Source organism: Erythrolamprus reginae, chromosome 1, assembly GCF_031021105.1.
Source record: "Erythrolamprus reginae isolate rEryReg1 chromosome 1, rEryReg1.hap1, whole genome shotgun sequence".
NCBI classification, from domain to species: Eukaryota; Metazoa; Chordata; class Lepidosauria; order Squamata; family Dipsadidae; genus Erythrolamprus; species Erythrolamprus reginae.
Window position 1 is genome coordinate 246,671,442 of NC_091950.1, and position 24,013 is coordinate 246,695,454.

Genomic DNA, 24,013 nt, shown 5'->3' on the forward strand with positions numbered 1-24,013 from the left:
AGGGGCGTAGTCTGCCCCTGTTGTTGCAACTAGAGGTCTCTGTCTGGCTAGTAGTTATAGTTGCCATGTTTGCTATCCTTGTCACATTGTTCAGCTGCTGAATGAAGGATCCTAGGATACTAACTAATTTGCATGGGGCAACTTGTTCCTCTCCATCAACCATCTTAGTAGGGGACAGAATAGAACTGCTCAACTACTGTTGTGAGAACAAGGCAACTAGGCAAGGGAGGGGCCAATTCAACATTCACAACCTCATTAACTAACCAGAATTTGTAAGCGGTTTTCTGGAGTAGGGGTTATTCTTCAATGTGTCAACTGAACAGCTGCAAAGACCTTAATATGAATCATATAACTAATAAGACAAAAAGAGAGGTTTGAATTACAACAATTCACAATGAAGCATACAAGAGCACAAATCTGATTGCTTTCTTCGACTTTCGTGGCCTTAAGTCATATTCCTGTTGCTTTTCACTGACATATACACATATCCCAAAATTAAGTTGCTTAATTGGCACTATGTACTAGGCAAATAAGTGCAAAGAATTATGGCCCCAATCATTTTGACTACATCAAAACTACATTAAAGTACTTTCATTCTGCCTCCCCATCAGCAGAGCTAAATTTACTTAGTTTCAAGTAGATTGCAAGACAAAGTCAAACTGTTAGGGTAAGATTTTCCATTAGTAAAAAAAGATGAAATTTGGTAAAAACAGCCACAAAATGAAAACTCTTGTACAGAAAAGTATTAAAAACTATGGTAAAAAATGAGGGCAAAACTAATTTGAAAAGCAAACAAGTATTACAGCGTAAGCATCTATTCTTTTGGTAGAAAATGTGAGTTTCTGGAAGATTTCACATTAGAATCTTTTGAAGAAAGTTTTCCAATTTCCTCAGTCAATGGAAAAAATGTATATGACCAGTTCATTTTTATTTAAATATAGTAAAAACAAAGCGAATTAAGAATATTATGTAAATTTATCAAAAATCTTTCTCCTAAAAGCTGAAATAAATAATTTATAAGCACTGGCAGAAACAGTGGAAACGGAGGGAGATGAATACAGTATGTTATATTCAGATTAAAACCTTTCTCCGGGAATTATTTTATTACAGTGCTTATAATTATTCTAAACATAGCTAATTGAGTACATTTTCCTTAATTAAGAAAAATAACAGATATACTGCTACACATCACAGCATTAATTTTCGCATCTGTAAATGTTGCACCTAAATTTATCTGCTTCTATAAGTCATTTGGAAAAGTTAATTACAATTTAATTAGAATTGTCCAATTGAATTTACACCAGACTCGTGTTACTTTGGTGCTAATTTATTTTATCACCCAATACACTTTGAAAAGTATGCTTGTAAAGTAGAAGAGATCCCCTCAAAATAGATGAGTGGAACATTTTCTACTGACATTGGAGTCCATCCTATATCTTTGTATTTTTTAAAAATCAGTTTGGATAAATGTGGCTTTAAAGAGAAATTGTAGAGTTAGCCACTAATATTAACTTATGCCATCAGAATAGAAATTTGATGTACTATATGAGTTCTTCACTGCAACATCTGTGTAAATTCTTCATTGCGATATCATTTTTCTTTCTGAATGCTTAGAAGGGAAGAAATAAGTCCATTATTGTTGTGGTTGGCTCTGGCCCAGCTCCTGCCCCAGGGAATGGGGAGGTGGATGCAGGGGAAAATTCAACATGTCACAGGCCTGTGTTATTGCCGACAGAATCAGTTCAGAGTTTAGTTTCCTCGGAAGAAGAAGAAGGTGGGAGTGACTCGGCAGAGGAGGGCTTGGCACACAACCCAGGCAGTCAATCTCCCTTATCTTCCCTTGATTCAGATGATGACATTTTGGACCCATGCTAGCGCAGAATTATGTGTAGAAGAGACCAAGTAAGAACATATTACAGGAAATAAGTGAGGCCACCTGTGTTTGGGTGGGGCTCCAGTAATTAGGGATACTGCTATAAATAGCAGCATGTGAGTTTGGCTGTTGTGGAAGAATATCTGATCGGAGTTCGTCAGGAATCCTGTGTTTTCTGGACTTTGTTGCTTTTTCACACCTTGGAAAACAAAGCAGAGCAACGTGTGTGTGTGTGTGTGTGTGTGTGTGTCTCACTTCATTGGAAGAAGAAGGGGTGTGAAGTTTCTTCACAGCTGCTAGCTAAGTACTTAATGACTGCTTAAGGGAAATTGTACAGACTACCCGGTTGTTTTGGGATGAGTGCTCTTTGCAATACAAAAAGAGTGCTTAGTTTATTTTGAACTTTGTGATAAAGAACATTGTTTTGAATTTTCAAACATATGTGTGTGTGTCTGAAATTTGTACCCTTGAATTTTCGGCAGGCTCCGGCAGAACAATTATCAGCAAGCAATTTTCATTTCAACCACCATCACCTCACTTTTAGAAAACAAAGTTCCCATCAACTCAGCAAGGGGTAGATGTGGAAGCTAAGCAAGCTTAAACCTGGTAAGCTATGATGACACATCATCAGGGTTCCAAGGCTGGAGGCAAAATCACGGGAGTTAAAAAATACACCAGAGAAGGTAATGGAAAAATTCACTTCTATATTGTTGAACAGGAAGCTGCATGGATTTGTCTGTAGCCAGAAGTTCTCCTTAACTCAAGAGAGGCTCTGTTTTACCTCCTCACAAAATGTCATAAAACGTGTCTTCTTACATAATTCTTGGGGAGGTTTTTTTTCTCCCCTTTCACAGCTGCATTAGTTGGAATTGAAAACAGCTGCAAATACACACGCGAGCAGTGCACAGAGACAGAGAAAGAGGGATTACAGACACAGACACACACAAAGGAAAAATTGTAATTAAAACCATATGGTCAGAAACAATAAACTAGAGGAAATGGTCTCTCAGACTTGAGCAGACTTTGGGGAAGGGAGAATAACTTTCAAAATGTGATATCAGCGCCAACCTAGGGGGGGGGGGAATCTATTTTCTAATACATTATGTTTTCCATTTTAATATGAACAGTTGAAGGGATGTTCCAAGAAACACAATGGTCTTTCTGTTTGGTATAAATGGTTAGAATTGTGGTATATTGTGTTCTCACCCGGACAATTCCTTCTGGCAAACATGACTGAGTAGCAGTCAAGTATTCTTTCCCTGCAAGTAATGGGTGAAAAATCTCACTACTTCAGGGACAAGAGATTGAGAGTGAACTCTGAAACAGTTCTTTTTCCCACAGGAAAATAATAATAATAGTACTGTTAACCAAAGAGTTCAGCATTGGAAATTCCATTCGCTGCCCTTTTTGTTTATAAATATATCCCTCCCATATTGCGGAGGGTGGCCCTAGCATAAAAATGAATATAAGAGAGAATCTGATTCAGCAAGAACAATGGAGGCATTGTGTCTGCACTGGCAGGCATTGGTTCCAAGGTCAGGAGTTTGTAGGTACTTACCCCCCAAGAACTGGATGCCTCCAGCCACCCTGCCCACAGTCCTGGAGATCAGCTCGTATACACAGCATCCCATAAGTGCAGTGAGGGCCACGAGAAGGAGGAGGCCACAGCCCAAGCCGGTCACCACTGTGCAGATCTGCCATTCCACGCTTGGAATGGCCTGGAAGGATGCGTAACGTCCACACTGCTCCACCATGACTGTCATCTGGCGGCTCTCGTCTCGAACCGGGTAGGAACATCTCCGGAAAGTGCCAAAAGAGACTGGTTTTTCCAGCTGAGAACCCAGCAGCCAATAAGGCATGAAGAAGCCCACGCAGGAGGCTCCGGCACAAAGGAAGGAAAGCAAGGCCCAGATCACTCCGGTATAAGTCAGGCTGGACGCCATTTTCCCAGTCATGATGACCCAAAGGAGCCTGAACAAAATCTGCCACCTGATATACTAGTTTTTGGAGATCTCTAGGTATTTCCTCAGTCCCAGGAACCTTGGAGTCCAAGGAAATCTTCCATAAGCGCCGTCACACTGGCTTCGTCGATCCTTAAGATTCCTGGTATGGCAGAGATGGAACGTCTTCTTGTTACTTCTTCATCCCCCACAGAAGCTGCAATTTAACGAGAAGCGTTAAGGAAGGGAGTCAGGTAAATTCTCATGAGTTCTTTCAACATGGGGAAGGCGGCCAAGGAAAGCGGCGATGAAAATTAAGTTTCACTATGAAGCCCAGCTGAGGAGCAATGCAAAGAATGCAGGATTGAAGGTTGGGCTAGAGCAGTGATGGTGAACCTATGGCACGAGTGCCACAGGTGGCACGTGGAGCCATATCTGCTGGCACCCGAGCCGTTCCCCTAGCTCAGCTCCAATGTGCACATGTGTGCCAGCCAGCTGATTTTTGGCTTGCACAGAGGCTCTGGGAGGGCATTTTGGCTTCCAGAGAGCCTCCGGGGGAATGGGGGAGGGCTTTTTTACCCTCCCCAGGCTCCAGGGAAGCCTTTGGAGCCCGTGGAAGGCGAAAAACAAGCCTACTGGGTCCACCAGAAGTTGGAAAACAGGCAATTTCCATCCTCCAGAATGCCTCTGGGGGGTGGGAGAAGCTGTTTTCACCCTCTCTAGACATTTAATTATGGGCGTAAGCACTCGTGCATACACAATACTGCGCGCATGTGCTGTTTTGGCACCCGAGGAAAATAAGGTTTGCCATCATTGGGCTAGAGCAATGCTTCTCAAGTATTTTAGTTTAGTTTTATTGGATTTGTATGCCGCCCCTCTCCGGAGACTCGGGGCGGCTAACAGCAATAATAAAACAGGGTACAATAATAATCCAATACTAAAAATGATTAAAAACCCATTAATATAAAAAACCAAACATACATACAGACATACCATGCATAAAATTGTAAAGGCCTAGGAAGAAAGAGCATCTCAGTTCCCCCATGCCTGGCGGCAGAGGTGGGTTTTAAGGAGTTTACGAAAGGCAAGGAGGGTGGGGACAATTCTAATCTCTGGGGGGAGTTGGTTCCAGAGGGCCGGGGCCGCCACAGAGAAGGCTCTCCCCCTGGGTCCTGCCAAGCGGCATTGCTTAGTCGATGGGACCCGGAGAAGATCCACTCTGTGGGACCTAACTGATCGCTGGGATTCGTGCAGCAGAAGGCGGTCCCTGAGATAATCTGGTCCGGTGCCATGAAGGGCTTTATAGGTCATAACCAACACTTTGAATTGTTACCGGAAACTGATCGGCAACCAATGCAGACTGCGGAGCGTTGGTGTAACATGGGCATATTTGGGAAAGCCCATGATTGCTCTCGCAGCTGCATTCTACACGATCTGAAGTTTCCAAACACTTTTCAAAGGTAGCCCCATGTAGAGAGCGTTACAATACTTGAACCTCGAAGTGATGAGAGCATGAGTGACCCCCTGTTACCCCCCCCTCCCCAGGAAGAAGTAAACATTTCGTGGCCTCCCAACTCTCCACCGCGACTGTAAATAGTAAATACCTGTCCGGTCCAACCTTCCATCCCCAAATTGCGCCCCGCCGTGAGATGTGCATCTTACCTGACACTTGTACCCGTACCTCCACTGTGTTTCTCCATGCAGCCCATTCTAAAAGAAAACATCTCATGAGTTCGAGAAGTTTGAACTTCCGTGATGTTTTCTTTTAAAATGGGCTGCCCCTGGACACAATGCCGAGGAATGTGATGGAGGTACCAGTACATCCTACTCCCTGCGGTAAAAAAAAAAAAAAAGCATGTGTCCCCCCTTATATCGCTCCGTTCCCCCCACCCGGGGAGATGTGCCCCACTATTAGAGAAACACTGGGTTACAGCAAGAATAGCTTGTTCCAAATTCCAACCACCCTTTAATTAATTAATAAATTAATTAACTTACTTACTTACTTACTTACTTACCTACCTACCTACCTATCTATTTATTTATTTATTTATTGGACTTGTATGCCGCCCCTCTCTGTAGAATCGGGGCGGCTAACAACAGTAATAAAAAACATCATATAAATCCAATACTAAAAACAACTAAAAACCCTTATTGTAAAAACCAAACATCCCTACAAACAAACATGCATAAATTGTAAAGGCCTAGGGAGAAAGAATATCTCAGTTCCCCCATGCCTGACGGCAGAGGTGGGTTTTAAGGAGCTTATGAAAGGCAAGGAGGGTGGGGGCAATTCTAATCTCCGGGGAGAGTTGGTTCCAGAGGGCTGGGGCCGCCAGAGAAGGCTTTTCCCCTGGGCCCCGCCAAATGACATTGTTTTGTTGATGGGACCCGGAGAAAGCCCACTCTGTGGGACCTAACCGGTCGCTGGGATTCATGCAGCAGAAGGCGGTCTCGTAGATACCGATCAGAGTGCTAGGATGGGTAGTCCTGCCAGGCATCCGGTTGGGAGAACCTGCAGAAAGGTTACCAGATCCAGCCCTGGACTCTGCCCTTATGGCTTCCAGTGTCCAAGTGGAAATGAACCTATGAATCACGAAGCCCAACCTTTTGGCTTGGTGAGAGGTCAGCCCCTCTCATCTTTCCTACCATGTCTGGTTGTCAGATGGCAAACGAAAAAGAGCTCTCTTGTTCTTTTGACATCAGGAAGTCAGCAGTGGAAGCCTTGTGGAGCCTGGAAATACCACCCAGCAAGGTCACGTCACAGAGGTCAGCTAGGCAGCCCACATCTGGCTTGCCTTGTGACTGAGACAGCAGAGGACTACTAAAAAAATAACAAAAATACCCCGGGTGATCATTGAGGGCAGCAAGTAGATATTAAAAGCTCTGAGTGCTGTATGTAATGGCCATCCCTATTTTTGCAACCCGGTTAGCCTTGCAATATCAGTCCTGGATTGCATGGAAACCAGTGCTCAATAACCCTGCCTGTAACAACCCTAGGATTAAGCGCACCATTGTGCCTACCATCCTTGTCCTACTGTTCTATTGCCTAATTCACCTGTATCTACTTTGCTTATGTTTATGTTTATACCAATACCTATTATCTTGAGAACCTGCATACTGCACAAGTCAAAAAGAGGGCTATGGAAATATTTACTGCCCCCTCGCATCCTGGCCATAAATAGTTTCAGCGCCTACCCTCAAAACATTGCTACAGAGCACTGCACAAGACAACTAGACTCAAGAACGTTTTCCCCCAAATGCCATCACTCTGCTAAACGAATAATTCCCTCAACACTGTCAAACTATTTACTAAATCTGCACTAGTATTACTAGTAGTTTTTTATCATCATTCCTATCACTTATTTCCTCCCACTTATGACTCTAGGACTGTATGACTCTAACGTGTTGCTTGTATCCTTAAGATTTTATTAATATTGATTGTTTCTCCATTGCTTATTTGACCCCTATGACAATCATTAAGTGTTGTACCTCATGATTCTTGACAAATGTATCTTTTCTTTTATGTACACTGACAGCATATGCACCAAAGACAAATTCCTTATGTGTCCAATCACACTTGGCCAATCAAGAATTATATTCTATTCTACATGTTTGACAAACGAACAAATAAAATGGCTACAAAACCCTTAGGGCAGAAAGACTGGAGATAAGAGAAATAAGATAGCAATGTGCCAAGAGATTTTCCCCTTCCTGTTATTCCTCTTTGAGTGAAGGAACAAATTGAGCTTCAAAGATCACAGGAAGACAATTGAACAAACCCTGAAGAGGCTGTAAAAGAGGAAAGTTAAGACTTTCACACATTAGGCTCTGCCTCCACTGTTTTTTCTTCTCCAAGTTACAGCAACTGCCTAGATCCCAACAGGGAGAACAAACACCAGCCTGATCATCTTTCAAAACAGATGTGGAAAAGAATGGACTGGATCGCATTTTGGCAATAGGAGGAAGAAAACCTGCCAATCCTTACAAATCCAAAACCAAAGCCTTGCACCGTCTGGGAAAGGAAAAGGGGGAGTCTTTTTTGAGCAACCCCAGATATCTGTCTTGTCTGTCTGTCTGCCTGCCTGCCTACCTACCTATCTTGTCTGCCTGACTGTCTGTCTACCTATCTACCTACCTATCTTGTCTGTCTACCTACTTATCTATCTATCTATCTATCTATGTATCTATCTATCTATCTATCTATCTATCTATCTATCTATCTATCTATCTTGTCTGCTTGTCTGTCTGACTGTATGTCTACCTACCTACCTTGTCTGTCTGTCTGTCTGTCTGTCTACCTATCCATCTATCTCATCTATCTGCAAAATAGCTTGAAATAGATCTATGCTAGTCTCCCTTCCTTTTCATTATCAGCAATAATATGTTACACACAAGCACACACACATATACACACACACACATATTTTCATTCCACCCACGGCAAAGCGAGATGCACGCCGCGCCCCTCTCCACTCCCCCGGGTGCCTGCTTCGCCCACTCCACACGATCAAAGAAAACTGTCAGGAGCAGCGACCGAGAGAAAGAGGCGGAAAGGGGGATGGGAGGGGGAGCGGCGAAAACAGCCCCCCCAAAGCTCTTTGGAAACTCTCCCGCACTGTCAATCCGGGGAAATGGGGGTGGGTGGGTGTCCGCCCCCCCCCCCCCTTTCCAAAGTCCTGAGTCGCGGCCTTTCTCCGGACGGGCGGGCGTCAACGCTGAGAAGGGCGCTTTTGCCAGCCAGCCCCGCCGGACTTGACCGCCAAGTTTAGGTTCCGCGTCGGGCTTCCCATCGCAGTGCGATCCGGGCACTGAGAGAAGACCCGGTGTTGGGAAGGCGCAGGAGAAGCGGTCGACCCCACCTTCCCCTGCTCTTAAGATCTGGGGCAGGCAATGTCTCTATTTTTTCCGCCCTTTTGCCTCACCAAACGGCTTCCTCCAATCGAGCGGGGCTGAGCAGCGGCAGTCTCCTTCAAGCGGACGGTCTCCGTCTCCCTTTCACTCCCCCCACCCCACCCCCGCCGGTTCCCTCTAAGCCTTTTTTAACCAACCTGCCTGCGCCGATCCGGCCCGGGCGCGCATGGAAGCTTTGCAAAGCGCGGCCTTTCTTGCAGCTGCTCGGCACGCGTCAGAGGCGGCGGCGGCTTTTGGTCCGGGGCGCAGGACCAGCTGCGGCCGCCGCGCTCGGTTCTGTGAGAAGAGAGCCGAGCAGGGTCCCAAAAAACCTCAGCGCGAGGAGCTCCGCCCCCTGCCACCTACGAAGACGACGAGGAATGGGGGGGGGAGCTTCGGGCGCAGCCTTGTAAGGCGAAGGAGGACAACACCCGGCGAGGCGGAAAACGAGAGAGCGCATCTCTTCAGCATCCTGGCGGGAAAATGGGGGGTGGGGGTGGGAAAGGACTGTGCGGGAGACTGAGGGAGCGAGGCGACAGAGGTGTGAAAACAGCCCTGTGGGAGTCTCACTTTTTGAAGAGCCGGGGGAATATGATAGTTTGTTTGCTTGTTTGTTTTTTATTTATTTATTTAAATAATGATAGGGTTTTATAAGTTTTTTAATATTAGATTTGTTCCACTGCTATGTTTTTATTACTGTTGTAATAAAAATAAATATCTCCAATTGTCTTTCCTTATCTCTTATATGTACTCTCTCCCTCCCATCTACTTCTCTTCTTTTTACTTTCTATCGTCATATATATTACTTAATATCTGTTCTCTTCCATATGTATTGTATATTGGACAAAGAATAAATAAAAATAAATAAATAAGTTGTGAGCCGCCCCGAGTCTTCGGAGAAGGACGGCATACAAATCTAATAAATAGATAAATAAATAAACAAATAAATTTAATTGTTTAATTATTTGTCAAGTAGTATTGGTCGAATACAAAGATATAGCAATGCTTATATACATGAGGTGGGTACTAATAATAGAGAAACATTAGGACAGTGGGGGTGGGGCGTAGGCACACACACTTATGCCTGCCCCTTACTGACCTCTTAAATCGGGTGAGGTCAACAGTGGATAGTCTAAGGCAGACCTGGACATGGGGTGGCCCGTGGGCTGCATCCGGCCCGCCCACTGTCTGTGACCGGTCCGCGTAGGTCAGGGTCTGCTCCAGTGCAAGGATGAAAGAGCTCACTGTGTCTGCCGGGACTCCTCTGGTTCCTGCTCTCCTGATGAATCATGGGGAAAGCAGGAACCAGAGGTGTCCCGGCAGACGCAGTGATCTCTTTCATCCTTGCACTGGAGCAGACTCCAACCTCCTACCTAGTGGACGGGGCTCAGCTCCATCAGCCCCCACCCTAATTTCCCACCTTCAGGGGCACCTTTGGGAGGGTGCAGCGGTTGGTGAAGGCGCTCTGAGCAGAGGGCGTCAACTGCAGAATTCCCGAGCTGAGGCAGCTTTGCTCGGAGCACCTTCGCTGGCACCTCAATGCATCCAGTCAGCGGAGGAGCCCGTGGGGCAGCTTCGATCATCCGACGGGATGGGACTCGGCTCCATCAGCCCCCCCCCCTAATCTCCCACCTTCGGGGGTGCGTTTGGGAGGGCGCAGCGGTTGGCGAAGGCACTCCAAGCAAAGCAGCCTCAGATTAGGAATTATGCAGCTGGCGCCCTCTGCTCGGAGCACCTTTGCTGACCGCTGCACCCTCCCAAAGACACCCCCAAGGTGGGAGATTGGGGTGGGGGCTGATGGAGCTGAGCCCCGTCCACCGGATGATCGAAGCTGCCCTGCGCGCTCCTCCAACGGCTGAACGCTACGTGCCCCACTCATCCTCGGGGCCGAGCTGCCAGCCTCCAGCCGATGACTGCCGGGTGGCCTTGGGGACAGCCGCTGCCGCTTTATATTAGTCCAGCCCTCTAAAACCATCCCAATTTCTCATGCGGCCCCATGGCAAAATTAATTGCCCACCCCTAGTCTAAGGGAAAAGTTTTGGGGGTTAGGTGATGATACTACAGAGTCAGGTAGTGAGTTCCAGGCATTAACTACTCGGTTGCTAAAGTCGTATTTCCTACAGTTGAGTTTGGAGCGGTTTACTTGTATCTGTTGTGTGCCCGTGTATTGTTGTGGTTGAAGCTGAAGTAGTCGTTGACAGGAAGGATGTTGTAGCAGATGATTTTATGGGCTATGCTTCAGTCGTGTTTAAGGCGATGTAGTTCTAAGCTTCCTAAGCCTAGGATTTCAAGTCAGGTGTCACATTGCTGTTATCACCAAGCACCAGAGATGTCTGAGGGAGTACAAGGGGGAACTGGCAGCGATTTAAATGCCCAAATCCCTGAAAATATTATTTGTCTGGCAGATAGGAGGGGATTCCTGGGAATATCTTGGTTCTTCGGTGTCTTAAAGAATAGACTGAGCAATTAACTCTTCCCTTTGATAGTTTCGGAAATTCAATCAATCTATCAAATCAATCAGGATAGAGATTTCTTAGCGAGAGAGATCTATATAAGAGCAAGCTTTAAGTTATGAAACTGCCTTTTAATATTTGTATAATAATAAGAGAATAACAGAGTTGGAAGGGAGCTTGGAGGTCTTCTAGTCTGACCCCCTGCTAAAGCAGGAGACCCTATACCAGTGGTTCTCAACTTGGGGGTTGGGACCCCTTTGGGGGTCAAATGACCATTTCACACGGATCGCCTAAGCCCATGGGAAAAGACAAAAGACAAAGAGCCGGGGTGGCGCAGCAGGTAGAGTGCTGTACTGCAAGCCACTGAAGCTGACTGTAGATCTGCAGGTCAGTGGTTCAAATCTCATCACCGGCTCAAGGTTGACTTAGCCTTCCATCCTTCCGAGGTGGGTAAAATGAGGACCCGGATTGTGGGGGCAATATGCTAGCTGTGCTAAAAAGTTCTATTGCTAACATGTTGTAAGCCGCCCTGAGTCTAAGGAGAAGGGCGGCATAAAAAATAAATAAATAAACAAACAAACAAATAAATAAATAAAACAAAAGCTTCTATTCTGGCACCTTGGAACATATTTTTACAGTCCAATCTATCAGGCGTTTACAGTGGGGGTGTCCCTCTGACCTTCCTGCCAATCAGGTTAAAGCTCTGTTGGGAGAATTGATGAAAGAGACTTATGGTTGGGGGTCACCACAACATGAGGAACTGCATTATGGGGTCACAGCATTAGAAAGGTTCAGAACCATTGCTAATACCAATGATGGCCGTTAGTTAGCCATTCCAGGGGAACGAGGGATCGTTGCGTAATAACGATCCCTTGTTCTGGCTCTGTCAGCTCAACCTTGGGTACTGGTGGTGAGTGTAATTCTGGCCCTGGGCTCAGGTTGCTGCTGCTTAATGCCAGGTCGGTGGTAAATAAAGCTCTCCTCATCCGGGACTTAATCCTGGATGAGGAGGCCGACCTGGCATGTATTACTGAAACCTGGCTGGGCCCAGAGGGAAGAGTTCCTCTCTCTGAAATTTGCCCAGCTGGGTTTCAGATATGGCATCAACCTCGACCCCAGGGAAGGGGGGGAGGAGTGGCTATTATAACCAGGGAGAGCCTTTGCCTGCATAGACTCATTGCTCCAGAGATTGCGGGTTGCGAGTCTCTCTTGATGAAGTTGGACTTAGGGGTTCAGGTGGGCTTGTTTCTCACGTACCTGCCTCCCAGCTGCGTGTCTAAAGCCCTGCCTGTGCTGCTCGAGGAGGTAGCCGGGTTGGCGGTGGAGTTCCCCAGACTTATTGTCTTGGGGGACTTCAACCTGCCGTCACTCGGCGAAGCCTCTGGACTGGCACAGGAGTTCATGGCCACCATGACAGCCATGGACCTGACTCAAGTAATACAGGGTCCAACGCACGAGGGAGGGCACGCACCCGACATGGTATTCCTCTCTGAGCAATTGAGCAATGGTCTGAGACTAAGGGGCTTAGAAGTATTGCCTTTGTCATGGTCAGACCATTTCCTACTAACGGCTTGACTTCCTGGCTCCAATCCTTCCCCGCAGGGAGGCGGAACCAATTAAGATGTTCCGCCCCAGCCCAGACGCCTGATGGACCCAGAGGGCTTTCAGACGGTGCTTGGGGTTATTCCAGATGCACTCGTCCACAGTTCGGCAGAGTCTCTTGCAGAAGCCTGGAACAAGGCTGCAGCGGAGGCTCTTGATTGGATTGCGCCTTTGCGACCTCTCCGCGGTGCTAGACCCCGTAGAGCTCCATGGTTCAACGAGGAGCTCCGGGAGTTGAAACGCCAGAAGAGACGTCTAGAGAAGCGATGGAGGAAGAGTGTCTGAATCTGATCGAACACTTGTAAGAGCTTTTAGTAAGACTTACAAAGTGGCGCTCAAGGCGGCAAGATGCGCGTATCATGCCGCCTTGATTGCATCAGCGGAATCCCGCCCGGCCGCTCTGTTTAGGGTGACCCGCTCCCTTCTTAATCAGAGGGGAGTTGGGGAGCCCTTACAGAATAGTGCCGAGGATTTTAACACGTTTTTCGCTGATAAAATCGCTCAGATCCGGGGGGACCTCGACTCCAATTGGAAAACAGAGTCGGCTGACAACGAGTCAGTTGAGGTGACTGGGGCCCGTACTTGTCCATCTGTCTGGGAAGAGTTTGATCTGGTGACACCTGATGAAGTGGACAAGGCCATTGGAGCTGTGAGTTCCGCCACCTGTTTACTGGATCTGTGTCCCTCCTGGCTGGTTTCGGCCAGCAGAGAGGTGACACGGAGCTGGGTCCAGGAGATTATCAACGCTTCCTTGGGGAGGGGATCCTTTCCATCATCCTATAAAGAGGCGCTCGTGCGCCCCCTCCTCAAGAAGCCTTCCCTGGACCCAGCCGTACTTAACAACTACCGGCCAGTCTCCAACCTTCCCTTTATGGGGAAGGTTGTCGAGAAAGTGGTGGCACTCCAGCTCCAGTGATCCTTGGAAGAAGCCGATTATCTAGGTCCCCAGCAGTCGGGTTTCAGGCCCGGTTACAGCACGGAAACTGCTTTGGTCGCGTTGATGGATGATCTCTGGCGGGCCCGGGACAGGGGTTTATCTTCTGTCCTGGTGCTTCTTGATCTCTCAGCGGCTTTCGATACCATCGACCATGGTATCCTTCTGCACCGTCTGGAGGGGTTGGGGGTGGGGGGCACTGTTCTTCAGTGGTTCTCCTCCTACCTCTCCGGTCGGTCGCAGTCGGTGTTAGTGGGGGGTCAGAGGTCGACTCCGAGGTCTCTCCCTTGTAGGGTGCCTCAGGGGTCGGTCCTCTCCCCCCTGCTATTTAATATCTACATGAAACCGCTGGGTGAGATCATCCAAGGGCATGGGGTGAGGCATCATCAGTACGCTGATGATACCCAGCTTTACATCTCCACCCCATGTCTAGGCAATGAAGCAGTGGAAGTGATGTGCCGGTGCCTGGAGGCTGTTGGGGCCTGGATGGGTGTCAACAGACTCAAACTCAACCCGGATAAGACGGAGTGGCTGTGGGTTTTGCCTCCCAAGGACAATTCCATCTGTCCTTCCATTACCCTGGGGGGGGGAATTATTGACCCCCTCGGAGAGGGTCCGCAACTTGGGCGTCCTCCTCGATCCACAGCTCACATTAGAGAACCATCTTTCAGCTGTGGCGAGGGGGGCGTTTGCCCAGGTTCGCCTGGTGCACCAGTTGCGGCCCTATCTGGATCGGGACTCGCTACTCACAGTCACTCATGCCCTCATCACCTCGAGGTTCGACTACTGTAATGCTCTCTACATGGGGCTACCTTTGAAAAGTGTTCGGAAACTTCAGATCGTGCAGAATGCAGCTGCGAGAGCAGTCATGGGCCTACCTAGGTATGCCCATGTTTTACCAACACTCCGCAGTCTGCATTGGCTGCCAATCAACTTCCGGTCACAATTCAAAGTGTTGGTTATGACCTTTAAAGCCCTTCATGGCACTGGACCAGAATATCTCCAAGACCGCCTGCTGCCGCACGAATCCCAGCGACCAATTAGGTCCCACAGAGTGGGCCTTCTCCGGGTCCCGTCAACTAAACAATGTCGGTTGGCGGGCCCCAGGGGAAGAGCCTTCTCTGTGGCGGCCCCGACCCTCTGGAACCAACTCCCCCCGGAGATTAGAACTGCTCCTACTCTCCTTGCCTTTCACAAGCTCCTTAAGACCCACCTGTGTCGCCAGGCATGGGGGAACTGAGACATCTCCCCCGGGCATATACAATTTATGAATGGTATGTGTGTATGTATGTGTGTTTAGAAATGGGGTTTTTAAATGTTTTTAGTAGAAATTTAGATTTGTTATAAATTGTATTTTTTGCACTTTGTTGTGAGCCGCCCTGAGTCTGTGGAGAGGGGCGGCATACAAATCTAAATAAACATAAACATAAACATGGCTAACCTTTTCTGGATTGAATGCCGGAACCCCCCAAATTTATTTATTATTTATTTATTTTATTTATTAGATTTGTATGCCGCCCCTCTCCGGAGACTCGGAGCGGCTCACAACATAAAACAGTACAAATCCTATGATTAAAACAATTAAAAAACCCTTCATATAAAAAGCAATCATACATCTCATATAAACCATACATAAAACAGAACGGCCCAGGGGAATCAATTTCCCCATGCCTGACGACAGAGGATTTTATGGGCAAATGCATGTGTGATACCTCCCCTTCATGTTTCTCCCTCCCACGCATAGATGTACAACCTCCTTGCACACTCCCAGCTCCCTCCCAGAGACCTGGCTGGCGGAGCTGTACTGGAGCAATGGCTCATGTGCCTGCAGAAAGGGTGCTGTGTGCCATAGATTCACCATCATGGCCCTATGCCAGAGGTCTTCAAACTTGGCAACTTTAAGACTTGTGGACTTCAACTCCCAGAATTCTCCAGCCAGCACAACTCTGGGAGTTGAAATCCACAAGTCTTAAAGTTGCCAAGTTTGGTGACCCCTGCCCTATGCCATTTCATTTTTTGTGGCCATTTTTTAAGGCCACACTTGGAATAATGCATCTGGTTTTGATCGCCGCAATGTAAAAAACATGTTGAGACTCTAGAAAGAGTGCAGAGAAGAACAACAAAGATTTTTAGGGGACTGAAGGCTAAAACATATGAAGAACAGTTGCAGGAATGGGGCATGGCTAGTTTAATGAAAAGAAGGACCAGGGGAGACAGGTATCTTAGGAGTTGACACAAAGAAGAAGGAGTCAACTTATTCTCCAAAGCACCTAAGGGTAGAAGAAGAAGCAATGGGTGGAAATTAATCAAGGAGAGAAACAACCTAGAACAGTGATGGCGGACCTTTTTTCCCTCGGGTGCCAAAAGAGCACACCCATAATTCAATGCCTGGAGAGGGCGAAAACAGCTTCCCCCCGAGGCCCCCTGGAGGCCGAAAACAGCCTGTTTCCCAATTTCTGGTGAGCCCAGTAGGCTCGTGTTTTACCCTCCCCAGACTCCAAAGGGTTCCCTGGAAGCCAAAAACGTCCTCCCAGAGCCTCTGTGCGAGCCAAAAATCAGCCGGCCAGTACACACATGCACGTTGGATCTGAGCAAGGGCAACAGTTTGGGTGCCAGCAGATATGGCTCTGCGTGCCATCTGTGGCACCCGTGCCATAGGTTCGCCATCATTGACCTAGAACTCAGGAAAAATTTCCTGACAGAACAATTAATCAGTGGAACAATTTGCCTCCAGAAGTTGTAAATGCTGTAACATTGAATAACAGATTGAATAATAATTTGTCTGAAATGCTATAAAGTTTCCTGCTTAAGCAGGAGGTTGCACTAGAACAGTATTTCCCAACCTTGGCAACTTGAAGATATTTGGACTTCAACTCCCAGAATTCCCCAGCCAGCGAACGCTGGCTGGGGAATTCTGGGAGTTGAAGTCCAAATATCTTCAAGTTGCCAAGGTTGGGAAACACTGCACTAAAAGGCTTCAAGATCACAACCAATTCTGCTATTCTAGATTCTAGACCGGTGGTTGTCCAATCTTTTCTTAAAAACCTCCTATGTTGAAGCACTTACAACTTCTGAAGTTATAGCATAATCATAAATTAATGGAAGGAAACCCATCTGAATTAAACTTGACATTTTAATCATTTATTTTTAGACATTATAGGAGAATATTTGTAGGTCAGAGTTGAAATGAGAGGTCCTTGGTGCTTTCTGAACTTGGTTGGTGTTTTTTATTATCCAAATTTGGTAACTTCATCTGTACTAGCACAGATGATGTTTTCTAGTTTTGGTAATGAAACATCTGCAAAAAAACAACTAAGCTCAGAGAGCATCAAGGATCCTGTATATTTAGACTTCTAAAAATGACTGAATTTACAAGCAGGACTCTTCAATATGTTAATACACTTATCATTTTCAGCATGTTGTTTTTCTTAAACAGTCTATATAGAAAATTGTCTTCTACTATATTGTCTGTCATCTGTTTAAGGATGCCAGAAAAATGTTTTTTAATTATTATCTAACATGCTTTTTCATTATTAAAAAGTAGCTCAAATTTGGCATAAGTATGCATTTCTTTGAGCAACCTTAAGTCTCGTTAAGTACATATTAAATTTATTTATTTGACTCACATGTTCAAAAGAAACTCATGACTTGCAATAGTTCTCTAATATTATAAAACAACTGTTTGCTGAGCTTAACAATTCAGCGAAGTTCAGATGTTAAAAAAATGTTGCAGTGATTGTTGTAACATTAATATATGCCATTTTTATTTCAAGTTACAAATTGTTAAAGCATCTAAATCTGATTAAGACTAATTGGATTTCCCCCCAAAATCATAGTTTATTTTCACTTAAGAATCAAATAATATTGATAGAAAATAAGATGGCCTTGGTTTTAACATGTCCAATTTGATGTGCACGTCTATGACAAAATTCTGTGTACAAATTTAAAAACAAGTGCAAGTATTAAGCTATGGCTTGCCCTAGTAACATTATATGTCATCTTGAATGTCCCTGCCATCGTGATTTCCAACACCTTCATAAACACACCTTTTTCCAGGCCAAGACTTATATTTGGCTTTTGATAGCAAGCTAATGACCCCAGTACTTTCTGAAAAGTAATTGTAGTAAGGGTGGGCAGAGCTATATTTATTTTATATAGGGTTCGTTTTAAAAACTCCCTTTTTACAATCCTATAATCCCTTAATTTGGGGTAGAATTGGGGTGACTGGATGGAGCTGAGCATTTATTGGCCTCATGCCCTTCCTGATGGTGCCACACAAAGTTTACAGAAGATATTTTTTTCTTTGAGCTCTAGGAAAGAAACATCTGCTGCTACCTTGGATTGAACACTCAACCTATTCATTAAACCTATTTACTGTTTTTATTATTATGTTTTCCCCAAAATAAGCTCCAGGCTGTTCTTTAAATGTGAGCCTAATACAAGCCCTCCCCCCAAAGTAAGCCCTAGTAAAGGGGTGGGCATGGCCAGCATGGGAGGTGGTGGGCATAGGTGGGCTGATGATGTCTGACAGAAGCCACAGCCCGCACAGCACAGGTGAGTTGAGTACCTGTGCAAGCAGTACACAGAGGCAAAGGTGGTGGCGGTGGGGAACTAGACACAATATTTCCTAGAACTCTGAGGAATCAGACTGAACAGGGATGCATACATCTGAAGAATTATTCTACATTCCAAATATAAATCCAATCCTATAATTAGACTGTGCAGCGAGAAAGGAAAGAGGTTAAATAGATGGCAGATGGAGCACTTGTAACAAAACCTTTTGAAGACTATACTTTACTGGCACATCAAGCATTATGTACCAGGCAGCTGCAGAGGCCCCGATTTATCATGTAGTTGGGGAAATTCACAATTGAGGACTATACTACCATGGTTAGACTTGGCCTCCTCTCTCATGAGGCTAAAACAGTTTGCAATTTTATTTTGCCTTCTGCCATAGCTGTCTCTGACTTCAGACGGAACTTACTGCAAGCTCAGAAGGCAGTTGTTGAACCAACTCCCCCCAGATATCAGAGTTGCCCCCACCCTCCTTGCATTTCGTAAAGATCTTAAGACCCATCTCTGTCGTCAGGCATGGGGGAACTGACACATTTCCCCCGGGCATATACAGTTTATACATGGAATGTTTGTGTGTGTGTTTGCTTTTAATAATGGGTTTTTTAGTGTTTTTTAAATTATTAGATTTGTTTTTTACATTGTTCTTGTTATTGTTGTGAGCCGCCCCGAGTCTACGGAGAGGGGCGGCATACAAATCTAATAAATAAATAACAATAATAACAACAACAACAACAACAATAATAATAATAATAATAATAATAATAATAATAATAATAATAATAATAATAATAATAATAATAATTTCAGGCAACCGCTGTTCTGTCGAGCTCTCTGGTAGAATCCTCCCAAAAATGCACAGGTACAAATTTCAGACACACATGTTTGAAAATTCAAAACAATGTTCTTTATAATGAAAATTCATTTAAACCAAGCCCTCTTTTGGTATAGCAAAGAGCACTCGTCTCCAAACAAACTGGTAATTTGTACAAGTCCCTTATCAGTTCTGTGATACTTAGCTTGCAGCTGTGAGGCAATTCACAGTCCTTCTTTCACAAAGTGAAACACACTTTGCCCTGGTTTAGTTTCAAAGCGGGGAAAAATCAGCACACAAAAGGTCAAAGTCAGTAAAGCAGTCACAAAACACAATGATCAGATAATCCCCCACAATGGCCAAACCCACAGGCTGCTATTTATAGCAGCCTCACTAATTACCACAGCCCCACCCAACCACAGGTGGCCTCATTTTCTTTGATAATAATCTCTCAGTTGTTACTGCCTATGCATCGCTTTCCGCATGCGTGGCTGTATCATTAACTCTTGTTCTGAATCCAAGGAGGAGCTAGATAATTGATCTCCTTCTGAGCTGTCTGCCACACTCTCCTCCTCCCAGTCACTCATGTCTTCTTGGTCAGAGGAGCCTTCATCAGCAAATTCCACGGGGCCGGGGGGAAAAACAGGCCTGCAGCATGTGGATGTCTCCCCCACATCCACAGTCCTTGGGGCAGGAGCTGGGCCAGAGCTAACCACAACAACTGCTTTACTTTATTTTTCTTCATCTAGTACCTTTTGAATGTTGGTATTTAAATAAACTGAAGAAGACATTTCTCGGGTTTTATTATTTGAATCAATCTTCCCCAAAAGTCAAAGGACTCTTGTATAGAATGATCCCCAACTTATTAATCGCATCATGTGTCGTGGTGGCGCAATGGTTAGAGTGCAGTACTCAGGGGTGGGTTCTAACTTAACTCACTGCCATTTCATTTCCTCCTATGCTGCGTGGGCACGTGTATGCTTAGTGTGCACATCCATGCGCAGTGCTCAAAAATCTGGGGGGGCAACACCAAAAACAAGATGGTGCCGGAGACTCAGCTTCTGCACATACTCAGAGGAAAATAAATAAAATAAATTAAAAATAAATTTTAAAAAAGGATGACAGCTCCCATGGACCGGCACCAACCAAACCGGTTCTGTGACATCATCATGACATTACCATCAAGATACTACTGGTCCAGGCAAACAGGTCCGAACCGGGAGGAACCCACCTCTGGCAGTACTGCAGGCTACTTCTGCTGACTGCAGTTTGGCAGATCGAATCTCACCAGCTCAAGGTTGACTCAGCCTTCCAAGGTGGGTAAAATGAGGACCCAGATGGTTGGGGCAATATGCTGATTGTTGGGGACAATATGCTGACTCTAATAGCACTTATTGAGGGCTGTAAAGCATTGTGAAGCGGTATATAAATCTAAGTGCTATTGCTATTATGTCCAAGCAACATTTCAGCACTTCGAGAGTTTTGCTTCAGCTAAAAAGCAATAACATGGATAACATCAGCATAATGGTGAGAGCCATTTCCAAAAGTCTAGACCAGAATTTTTCAAACTGTCTTCTACAGATCCCTAGAACAGTGTTTCCCAACCTTGGCAACTTGAAGATATTTGGACTTCAACTCCCAGAATTCCCCAGCCAGCGAAATCTGGGAGTTGAAGTCCAGATATCTTCAAGTTGCCAAGGTTGGGAAACACTGCCCTAGAACACTAAAGGCAGTCCTTGACTTACGACCATAACTGAGCCCAAAATTGGTATTTTTAAGTGAGACCTTTGTAAAGTGAGTTTTGCCCCATTTTATGACCTCTCTTGCTGTAGTTGTTAGGTAAAATCACTGCAGTAACACGGCTGTTAAGTGATGTGATGTCTTCATTGATTTTGCTTGTCAGAAGGTGGCAAAAGGGATCACATGACTCCAGGACAATGTAAGTGTCATAAATATGAGTAATTAGCCAAGCATCTGAATTCTGATCACATGCTATTTTTTTCAGTGCCATTGTAACTTTGAACGGTCGCTAAATGAACTGTTGTAAGTCAAGGACTACCTGTATAAGGATCCGCTCGGGTTCCATGAGAGACTAGAGGTACAAAAAACACCATTAACTTCAACACTATAAATCTTTTGAACTTCAACACTATAAATCTTTTGTCACCAGACATATGTTATTTGATCACAGATTCCAGCTTTTATTTTTAAGCTAGATGTTCCATATTCACTCATTCATTCATTTATTCATTCATTCATTCATTCATTCATTCATTCATTCTTCATTTCATTCATTTTGTCCAAAACACAATAATACACAATGAAGGTTATAGAGGATACACTTGAAGTAAAATATATCAAAGAAAGAAGAGAAAATATAGGAATAAAATATATCAATGAGAGAATAGAAGAAAAGATATAGGGATAGAAGAGAAGAGATATAGTATGAGATATAGGAGAGACTATAGGACAGGGGATGGAAGGCACTCTAGTGCGCTTATGCACACTCCTTACTGACCTCTTAGGAATCTGGAGAGGTCAACAATGGATAGTCTAAGGGTAAAATATTGGGGGTTAGGGGATCACACTACGGAGTCCGGTAATGAGTTCCACGCTTTGACAACCCAATTAATATCCTGAAGAATTAAAAATCCTCTGCTCTAGATCACTACTTCTAGCCAATTCATATCATACCACTATGATGAACATAGCCAGCCCTGAAGCAACATTTCTCAGAAAATGAACATGTGATGTATTTTAGTAGCCTGATATTCTCCGTCAGAATACCTGTCCTTTTACTGTCCCAATACATAATTTTTATTACCTAACAATCATAATGATACAAGAGGCCTGTCCTGTGATTTAAAAATGAAATTAATTCATGAATAGATTGGCTTTCAAATGTTCTGGACATCATCGAGAATATTTTTTATAAAAGATTAACAAATGCTTATTTTTATTACAAGAAATTTGAAGACACATTAATTATGTTATGGCCATAATTTTGGTTATGCCCTTTTTGGAGTAATGTTATGCATTACATTGACAGAATTATTTATCCACCAATTACTTAATGTGTTCAGAACAAAGGAGGGTTTTCATGTTTTAATAATAGCAAAAAGTACTGTATAATCCTTAAATGAGAAGATAGCATAATTCCCGGTATGAAAGACTAGATTTCAGAGATGTATGATTTAGCAACTTTTGAGAAAATTATATATTTGGTTATAGGAAATGTCACATTATCTCATCCTTTGGGAAACATTTTGGAACGTCCATGGACACTATTACTGATAAAAATTGTTTCTTTTTAAAGATTTGCAAAATCAGGCGAACTTGGGATCTAGCTGTAAGTATAGGGTGTTTTTTTTTTGGTGAGTTTCAAATTTGTTATTATTTAAAGTTTTTCTTTTATATATGATAATTTTATTTTATGTATGTCTGAAAACGAATCAACAAAAGTACTTGGGTTGAGAAAAAGCCTGTCAGATATTGAGGAGAAAGATCACAAGCACATTAGTATCATGTTCAGTATTTATCTTCTGATGAAATGAAGGACAGGGGGCAACAGAAGCCCCAAGAAATCCTGTATCAGTGAGGGCTAACCGTTTTTTCCTCAGGTGTCGAAAGCACGTGCGCATGCTCAATAGCACATATGTGTGTGTCCACACCCATAATGCAATGCCTGCCCGCGCGACCCGCCCCATGATGCCCCACCCCCTGCGCTTGCTCCCATCCTTGGTGATCCGTCCCTCTGCTTGTGTGTATGATCACTCATGCCTCCTTTTGGGCCTAGCAGGCCTCCCTGAAACCTCCAGAAACAGCCCATTTCTAGACTTCTGGGAGGCTTGGGGGTTTTGGGTTTTTTTGCACTTAGACTGACATACTGCTTCACAGTGGTCTACAGCCAGGGTGGGTTATTGCCCGAATAGTGGGGGAACGCAGTGGGGTAGCAAAAATGAAGCTCTACCCAAGAGCACCCAATTTGCACTGAAAGAGGTTGAAAGAAAATGCAGGGTGTCCTTCATAAGCCACGCCCACAATGTAGTAAAAATTTTGGTAGCCCTTCACTGGTAGACAGCCATCTGTAAGCGGTTTACAGAGGCAGCATATCGCCCCCAACAATCTGGGTCCTCATTTTACCCACCTCGGAAGGGTGGAAGGCTGAGTCAAACTTGAGCCTGGTGAGATTTGAACTGCTGAACTACAGCCAGCAGTCAGCATAAGCAGCTTGCAGTACTACACTGCTCCACTAAGGCTCATAAATGTTTGCCCTCCCAGAGCTTCTGCATGAGCCCTGTATTTACTTGGCATCCAAAACAGGGGAGGGGCAGCGTGGTTGGGGCCAGATGAAAATCAGCTGGCTGGCATGCACATGCAGTGGAAATAGGGCAATGGCTCGCATGCCTGCAGAGATGGCATAGGTTCGCCATCAGGGTCCTATATCATCAGTCCACTGCTGGAAACTTTTCAAGGAGAACCCCAGGACCAAATTAAGGTTGGTATTATTGAATGCAACTGAGAGTCTCTCAAATTCAACACTATGTAAGTCTTTAGTTCCCAATTACTTATCTACTCATATTTATAAGATCTCTGTTGTATTTTATCTCCTGCTCTTGTCAGGCAATTACTTTTCTTCATGACAGAATTCAGAATGTTGGAGAATCAAATAAGTCAACTCCTACTATAATCATCAAAGTTTTAGATATCATCCTTAGTACCAAAAATGTAAAAGGCATTTGAAGGATGACGTTGCTGTTTCCTTGCTCTTTATATCAGCTCAATGTTTTATTAAATGATTGTCAGAAACTGAACCTTGGGGTGACTTAACTCATAAAAATGAGTTTATAGAGTCTCAGAGTTCACACAAATTCCTAAGACACTCCAAAAATTGTGAAAATGACTGTAATATTAAGGTAGGCCATTTTTTCTCCA

General features: G+C 44.7%; 1 protein-coding gene across 2 annotated transcripts in view; it reads right to left on the reverse strand.

Annotated features, from left to right (window-relative positions):
- The window catches only part of LHFPL6 (LHFPL tetraspan subfamily member 6), a 40,666-nt gene extending 31,632 nt beyond the window's left edge, over positions 1 to 9,034 (reverse strand). Inside the window, exons 1-2 of one of the 2 annotated variants that reach the window (XM_070732753.1) lie at positions 8,862 to 9,034; positions 3,432 to 4,030 (exon numbers count right to left, since the gene is read on the reverse strand). In XM_070732753.1, coding sequence (XP_070588854.1) covers positions 3,432 to 3,828 — 397 coding nt within the window. In that variant the 5' untranslated portion in view covers positions 3,829 to 4,030; positions 8,862 to 9,034. Of the gene's footprint in view, positions 1 to 3,431; positions 4,031 to 8,735; positions 8,817 to 8,861 lie in introns of those variants that run through there. The other variant, XM_070732754.1, reaches the window with a different exon arrangement.
- Between the last annotated feature and the right edge of the window lie 14,979 nt (positions 9,035 to 24,013).